The sequence below is a fragment of the Scylla paramamosain genome, chromosome 34, assembly GCF_035594125.1.
Source record: "Scylla paramamosain isolate STU-SP2022 chromosome 34, ASM3559412v1, whole genome shotgun sequence".
Classification (NCBI taxonomy): domain Eukaryota; kingdom Metazoa; phylum Arthropoda; class Malacostraca; order Decapoda; family Portunidae; genus Scylla; species Scylla paramamosain.
This window is the reverse complement of record NC_087184.1, coordinates 13091043-13099866: the sequence shown is the minus strand read 5'-3', so window position 1 is coordinate 13099866 and position 8824 is coordinate 13091043. Positions and strand designations below refer to the sequence as shown.

The following is an 8824-nucleotide window of genomic DNA, read 5'->3' as shown; positions in this document are numbered from 1 at the left end:
AGCCATTAACCGTGCTGATGTGTCGTCGCCGATGACGGCGACGTCGCAGAACAATATGCAAGGGTTCACATCTTGACTGCCGCTTCTACTTACAAGCAACTATACAGCGCGACTCAACAACACTATGTACAGTAGAGAAGCGACACTAGCGTCGCCGTCGCACTACAGTCAACCGTGTTCAAGTGCCCTTGCGGAGAGCATGCGGGCGTCCTGCAAAGCCTGTTAAAAACATGACTTGCACAACAACAATATTTACGCTCCTCAGAGAATAGTTTTCCCTGTATTTCTGCCCGTAAAGGCATAAAATACGATCAATATTATTATTCTCTAAGTAGCACATTCCCAACCCCGGCCTGTCCCTGCTCTGCTGCACTCCGTCTGCGGGTTCTCTTATCTTGTTTTCCTCGTGCATCGATCGCCACCAAGAAGCACTGGTTTAGGAAGGAAGAGAGCCTGCAAGGAGCTTCTAAGTCTGTTATTCTCTTGTTGCGGAGCACTATCCACAATCTCTCTCTCTCTCTCTCTCTCTCTCTCTCATAGTGCTTCCTACCTCTGAAATTTTGTAGAGCTACAACTAACAGTCCACTTTAAAGATAATTCATTACAAGTATGAAAAAAAGAAAAGGCATAAATAAAACATGGTGCCCTACAAAGTTACTATAACCAACTGTACATTTATCTTTTCACCGACTTTTTTTTTTTTCAGATATAGTCATCTCTATAAACATAAGTAAATAGGCGAAGATGCATGAAAGAAGCCGTTGTCAGGGCTACACGTGATAGCCCGTGCATGAAACGGAACCAACTTATTTCTAGCTATAATCAAAGCTCCAATAGTCTCTGTACTACATCGTAGACACACGGCACAGTACAGGTTCAAACTTGAACAGAAATAGTAACAGCGTAAATCCGACCAAGTTACGTCATAATCTACCAAGCAAGGCTCCTTAACTCCGCCCCTCTCCGCTAAATCTCCTCCCCTGCACTTCCTCCTTCCTTGTTCTCGCGCGTCATGGCATTTTCCAGCAATTTCTCGTGATAACACTTAAACGTACACACAATAATATTTCCTTGTAACAATACAAATATATTACTTTTCTATATAACCTCTGAAAACTAAACACATGTATACTTATGCAATACACATGTATACATTAGCTTCTTACCAAACGTTGCATATTATTTGACACGATGAAAGGGAGAGGAAGGGGAGGAAAGGACAGAACCACAGGTATGAAAGGAAAGGAAGGGGGGAAAAGAGAGGAAAGTAAGGGGAAGAAGGAATGAAAGACGCACGGATGAATGACAGTAATGTAATGCAATGCAAGGATAAGAAAGCGATACTTGGCAACAGAGAGAGAGAGAGAGAGAGAGAGAGAGAGAGAGAGAGAGAGAGAGAGAGAGAGTTGCCAATTAAATACTATAACAGTCAGAATTTTACACAAAGCTTTTTTAAAATTCAACTTTATAAGACCATAGGGAGACAGGATAACACAAGTCACTCAAACTTACAATGACACCACACAACCTCGTCACTGAGAAGCACATTGCACCGGGACAGGCCGATAAGGGTGGCCAGCCGATAAAACCCTATGGTATTATCACCCGTAGAGCCACTGATGCTCAAGTTACGCTAACTAACGGGGTGACGGGGGAGGCGACGAGTAGACCGGCGAGCGTTCGGGAAGGTTCGGGAACCGCGCCAGTATCTATAAATGCTGGGCGGGTTGGTGTCGGCGCCAGAATAGCCGCAACAAGTGGCAAGAGGTGAACTGCTCTCCTCATTTTCCGACCAGTAGCATTCCAAGCAACACGCCACACACACACAAGGTAAGTGAATTCATGCACTGCTTCATGGTTGTAATGGTAGTAATTCCACATCGTTTTGTCAGTTTTCTCGCCCCTCATCTTACTTTTGAGTTATTTGTCAAAAATGTGAGATTTTGCGATAGATTAGGAAAATGTGATTGAATATTTATTATTATTATTATTATTATTTTTTACATATTCCTTTGAAATCGAGTTTGTTGACTGTAAGGAAAGCTTTAGTAAATACAACAACATGGCAATTCCACTCCTCTGCATTCTTTTGGTTAAGAAGCTGATGAAGATTAGAGAAATAACTGGAATATGTTGAATTTGATTACTTGAGGCCTGCAAAGAAATAGGATGACGGAGTAGCAAGTTTCACGTGGGTGTTTTTAACTCTTAAAGTAACCTTAGGAAAGCAAGAACAAAGCGTTTTAAAAGCGACGGATAAATACAGGTAGCAATCTGATAACACTTCATAAGAACTTCGCACTATGTGGCCCATGTTATCATTAGTACACAAAACTTTCATTATAAACCTATATTATAGCAAGCTTTATTTCTCATTTATTTAATGACAGTACGGCCTATGCTATTAAGAAAGGTATAGTTACCGGTACATCTATAATGAGTTAATCTAAAGTCTTAGTGCCTTTAAACAATATAGCAGTACTGAAATATTGTTCATGGAAGTCCCTAGATGTTATTCATGCAATAGAAGCACTAGGAAGGCATCAAGGCGTGGCAGCACGTGGCACCATCTCGCCGGGGTGCCGTAAGTAAGGAAGACACCTTGCCAAAATTAGATCACAAAGATGGTCCGACCCCGGTTCTGTTTGGATGGTTGCCATGGCGAGCGGCAGCTTCAGCCGGCGATGCGAAAACGTTCCTTCCTTTTTGGTCAAATCCGATGCTGCCTTAAAGAGTAATGAATCTTAATAGAAGTGATTTTCCTGATAGTTAAATTATAATCTAATTCAAATATCGGTGCATGGCGAGGAACGAAACGAGTGTCGGTCTAATTACAACACTGATTTTGATGTAATATACAATGACTTGCTTTGCCCTGAGTCATGGTGAAAAGCTCTCTTCCTCACTGATTCAATGTTCTTATCCCTCAGATGGCCAAGGCACGTGCAGTAGGCATCGACTTGGGCACCACGTACTCCTGCGTGGGAGTCTTCCAGCACGGCAAGGTGGAGATCATCGCCAATGACCAGGGCAACAGGACCACTCCGTCTTACGTGGCCTTCACAGACACCGAGCGGCTGATTGGAGACGCCGCGAAGAACCAGGTGGCCATGAACCCCAACAACACAGTATTCGATGCCAAGCGACTCATCGGCAGGAAGTTCGACGACGCCACGGTGCAGAGTGACATGAAGCAGTGGCCCTTCACCGTGGTTTCGGACGGCGGCAAGCCAAAGATTAGCGTGGAGTACAAAGGAGAGGCCAAGAAATTCTTCCCCGAGGAGATCTCTTCCATGGTCCTCATCAAGATGAAGGAGACGGCCGAGGCTTACCTGGGCACCACCGTCAAGGACGCCGTGGTCACTGTCCCCGCCTACTTCAACGACTCTCAGCGCCAGGCCACTAAGGACGCCGGCACCATCTCAGGTATGAACGTACTCAGGATTATCAACGAACCCACGGCCGCCGCTATCGCCTACGGCCTTGACAAGAGGGTTGGAGGGGAACGCAATGTCCTCATCTTTGACTTGGGCGGTGGAACTTTCGATGTGTCCATTCTGACCATCGAGGATGGAATCTTCGAGGTAAAGTCCACCGCCGGGGACACCCATCTTGGCGGCGAAGACTTCGACAACAGGATGGTGAACTTCTTCATCCAAGAGTTCAAGAGGAAATACAAGAAGGATCTCTCAACGAATAAGCGCGCCATCCGCCGCCTGAGAACGGCATGCGAGCGCGCCAAGAGAACCTTGTCCTCCTCCACCCAGGCCAGCATTGAGATCGACTCTCTATTTGAGGGCATTGATTTCTACACATCTGTCACACGTGCTCGCTTTGAGGAACTGTGCTCTGATCTGTTCCGCGGCACATTGGAGCCCGTGGAGAAGTCCCTGCGTGACGCCAAGTTGGACAAGGCTCAGATCCACGACATCGTGCTCGTCGGCGGATCAACCAGGATTCCCAAGATTCAGAAGCTGCTTCAAGATTTCTTCAATGGCAAGGACCTGAACAAGTCGATCAACCCCGACGAGGCGGTGGCGTACGGTGCAGCAGTGCAGGCAGCCATCCTGTGCGGCGACAAGTCCGAGGAAGTCCAGGACCTGCTGCTGCTGGATGTGACGCCGCTATCCCTCGGCATCGAGACAGCAGGCGGCGTGATGACGGCACTCATCAAGCGTAACACCACCATCCCCACCAAGCAGACGCAGACCTTCACCACCTACTCGGACAACCAGCCCGGCGTGCTGATTCAGGTATACGAGGGCGAGCGCGCCATGACCCGCGACAACAACCTGCTGGGCAAGTTCGAGCTGACGGGCATCCCTCCCGCGCCCCGCGGCGTGCCTCAGATCGAGGTGACCTTCGACATCGATGCCAACGGAATCCTGAACGTGTCCGCCGTGGACAAGTCCACCGGCAAGGAGAACAAGATCACCATCACCAATGACAAGGGTCGCCTCAGCAAGGAGGAGATCGAGCGCATGGTGAACGAGGCTGACAAGTATCGCGCTGAGGATGAACAGCAACGCGAGCGAATCAGTGCCAAGAACAACCTGGAGTCATACTGTTTCAACATGAAGTCCACTGTGGATGACGAGAAGTTCAAGGACAAGATCCCCGAGAGTGACCGCACTGCCATCCTGGACAAGTGCAACGAGACCATCCAGTGGCTGGACGCCAACCAGCTGGCGGAGAAGGACGAGTATGAGCACCGCCAGAAGGAGCTGGAGAAGGTGTGCAACCCCATCATCACCAAGATGTACGCTGCGGCGGGCGGCGCGCCAGGTGGCATGCCCGGCGGGATGCCTGGCGGCCCCCAGGGCGGCAGCACCGGCGGCGGCAGCTCCGGACCAACCATTGAGGAGGTGGATTAAGCACTGTACCTGCAGCCCTCACGTGTGCCGGGGTGGAGCCTCCACTGTGAGGGCCCTAACTCATGTCCCCTGTACTATACTCTTATTTATTTATTTATTTATTTATTATTTTTAAATAACCACGATAATTTATACATTTATACCTAATTTATATAGATAATAAATATTTATTAAATAATCGAAATGTTTTATTGTCAGTATAGATTTATTTATTAAGGACATTCATTGACACGACTCAAGAAATAGGTGATCACCACCACCACCACCACCACTGTCATCATCTTCATTATCTAAATAATCACCTGATCGCTTATTGAAGCCAGCCGTGACAAACCGCCTCCAATTACCATTACTGCAACATGGCGTCACTACTGTCAATGTGCAGACGCTGCATGACGCACGAAGAAAAAATAAGTCACAGGTACAGAAACAAACCTCGTTACTTTCACCCTGGAAAAACATGAGTGGAATGGTGCATCTTAAAATTATGATTCTGGCGTCGAGCTTGCATAAAGAGGAAGGAAAATTTTCAATAATCACGTCATTTGGGAGCCCAAGTGTCCCTGTGTGGGTGTGTTCAGTTTCATATGAGTTTCGTTGTTTTATAAACCAGCCTCTCTCTCTCTCTCTCTCTCTCTCTCTCTCTCTTGACATGCGTGTCGGTAGTGATTTGTGCACTGTCAGCAGGAGTGCCCAGCCTTGCGGGAAGCAGTGCCAAGCAGGCCGTCCCGCGCAGCTGTCCCCCTTTGGCGCCACGTGACAGGCAGCAAGGGGAGGCGGGCTGCGTGTGAAGCCTCTAGCACCGCGGCGGCAAGTCAGGCTAGGCAGAGGTATGTGATCTTGTCTTCTGCAGGGAAAGTGTAAAGCTGAGAGATGGAGGTGGTGGTGACGTGAGGGCAAGTCTTCCTCTGTGTCTTATGCCTTCATCTCTATTCCGTAGAGTGCACCTGAGCTGTCTTGCACGAGAAGAGTAGCTGGAGACATCCAAAAAAGTTGACCTTCATTTTGGAATATTTGATTTTTTTACTCACTTTTAATCTTTTTTTTTCTGAGACGGAAGATCATTAGCGGGCTTTTTTTTTTTTTTTGTATCCTTGGTCGCTTTCCTTCACGTACGAAATAAGCAAATAAATAAATAAATAAACTAAGAGCAGCGTGCAGTACCTGAACAGTTTGGGACTCACACCCTATCTTCTCAATTACTAGTTGGTGTTGGGTAGAATACTGTAATCAAACAGCCTAAGCAGGAGTTAGTGATTTACTGTTGTTTGCCGTCCTTTGTAATCCTTTTGCAGGACCTGCTTTGGACTGCTTATAAAAGATTGCCCATTTGGTCTTCTCCTCAGGCTTTGATCAGCAGGGCAGTTTCATGAATGGGGCAGATAAAGAGAGAGAGAGAGAGAGAGAGAGAGAGAGAGAGAGAGAGAGAGAGAGAGAGAGAGAGAGAGAGAGAGAGAGAGAGAGAGAGAGAGAGAGAGAGAAACAAGGGAAGCTGCAAGAAATCATCAGGCTTACACGTGGCAGTTCCAGTAGATTCACGTACTCGTCTCCAGAGGCCTATTTTTTTTTCTGGTGTTCAGGTTTGCTATTTTAGCAGTGACATATCTAGGATGATCGACGTACGCTAATGATGTTATAAATCAAGCTAGAGTACACTTAGCGCTCTCAAACCACCTATCCTTTCAGTCTCATACAAGCCTGTGACTTATCCATACCAATCACTCCTGTCCTCCTTAAAACCTCATAATACTTCTTCAAAAAGCTCATAATGGGACGTATATGCTGATGATGCTATAAATTAAACTGCAGTATACACTTAAGGCCCGTAAAGTAACCATTCCTTCCAGAACCATAAAATCTTAAGATATATGAACGGCAGTCATATGCACTTCCATCTCCCTTAAAAACAAACTCCTTTCCAAAAGAAGCTTCTAAAAACTCATATTCAGGTCGCAAGAATAATAACCAAAGACTCAGTGAGGCTACACGCACTCCACTTCTGCTCAAAGACTCCGCCTTTCCAATGAAACTAAATAAAGAAAACGTCTTGGTGGGACCCGCTGTGGTGCACCTGTGTTTACAATGACGCAACAAGGCATCCGTGCCCCGTGACAGCCCGCCACGACCTACTTACACCCTCATCTTTACTCACTGATATAATCTCTAAGGTCTCTCTACTGCACATACTCGTAAACTGCATGCGTTATAGTACTCCTGCTTGAACCTAAAATGCCTTGTCAGTTTCATTATTATCTATATGTGTATTTGCAGACACCACAAGAGTTTTCGTGAACAAGTATTAGTAGAGTAGTAGTAGTAGTAGTAGTAGTAGTAAAAACTCGCGAATCTTCGTAATCTCAACAGGGGAAGAAACAAAAGTAGCAGCAACACAATAGTAGTAGTAGTAGTAGTAGTAGTAGTAGCCAAAATTCGCGAATCTTCATAATTTCAGCAGAGGAAGAAACAAAAGCAGCAGCGGCAGCACGTTGGCAGAAATCAGACAGGAGGCGGCAAGTTAGGTTGTGTGTTTATTTCAAGCAGGCGACGCGACCTGCTTGTGGGACCCCCTTGCTAATGGGCCGCCCGCTGCTGGGGGCGTGAGGTGACAGCTTGGGCAGCGAAAGTGGTGTGTGTGAGTGTGTGTGTGTGTGTGTTTGTATGTGTGTGTGTAGAGAAAAGGAGAGAGCGGCGAAATCTAATACGTTCTTCCCGATCTTAACCTCCATGACTTTAAACAGGCTCTAAAAGAAATTATTGAGTCTTTGTAGCGTGTTTTTATGTTTCTGTTGGTTTTAGCAAGGATTCTGCATTGCCAGTTGGAAAAAAAGCACCCATGTGAACCATACCTATCATCTCTGTGGTCTTTACTTATGAGAGGACAGAGTTTCAAAATACGAACGAGGCTTCCCTTATCGAGACACAAGTGTTTCGAAGTACCGGCCAGGCTTTCGACCAAACAAATGATTCTTCCTCTCCTTCCCACAACCTTCAGAAATGCAGTGTTTTCTTTTACGGCAACCTTTCTGCCAACCACTGACGGGCCTTGCAAGAAACCATTGAAGAAAACTATTTATTTGTCTTGCTATTTATGTTGGCCACAAGTTGGATGCCACCTCGGGTTCCCTTGCTGCTCCTTTCATCATATCTTGTCGATTTCTCCTAGCCTGGTTTTTTTTTTTTTTCTTTAATAATGAGTTTTTGGGATATACGTCTGATCTATAAATATTAATAGCCACATGAACCCGTAGCAAAGGTCACCTTGACCAACTTGGCAAAACTCAAGATTAGAAATTACGTTCTCTCTCTCTCTCTCTCTCTCTCTCTCTCTCTCTCTCTCTCTCTCTCTCTCTCTCTCTCTCTCTCTCTCTCTCTCATCACATTAGTTACAATATTAGGGAACGATTTGAACGATAAAAGCGGGAAGTAAGAACAAATTTAGCTACCGACAAATCTTCCTTTCCGTGACGCAGTACATGATGCGTCTGTGCATGGGTGAACTGAGCAGCAACACCTTTGCCTTGCCATGAACCAGGAATGTATAATGGACTCCTCGTGGCAAAATAACCCGAAGAACGTGAAAATTCATGGCAGCTGCGTGTACCGTTGAGGCATGCGAAAAGTCAGGCAAGGAAATAATATGGCCCGCTTTTTCTTGGCCGTGGTTCTGTGGAAAGAGGGTCGTTGACCAAAAACAGATATCTCAGCAAAATGACATTATATACGAATCATCAAATGCAGAGTTTGCTTCCTGTCTGTAAGTCACATGTAAAGAAGCAAAGGAGAATAAATGTTGTAGAAATGTCAGGTAATTTGAATTACATATACAAAAAAAAATGCAGAAGGGATGGATATCGCATACAAACACATATCAGATTTGAACTTCCCGCTGAGGAAAATAATGAGATAACAACAACGTCCCTCAATTTTTTTGAGATGTACAACAATCTTGG

The 8824-nt window shown here is 45.9% G+C and overlaps 1 protein-coding gene across 1 annotated transcript; it reads left to right on the top strand.

Annotated features, from left to right (window-relative positions):
* Window positions 1-49: 49 nt before the first annotated feature.
* On the top strand, window positions 50-5053 carry LOC135090199 (heat shock 70 kDa protein cognate 4-like). Its single transcript, XM_063986654.1, has 2 exons — window positions 50-1830; window positions 2931-5053. The coding sequence occupies exon 2, from the start codon at window positions 2931-2933 to the stop codon at window positions 4872-4874; it is 1944 nt and encodes a 647-aa protein (XP_063842724.1). The 5' UTR covers window positions 50-1830; the 3' UTR covers window positions 4875-5053.
* Window positions 5054-8824: the final 3771 nt, after the last annotated feature.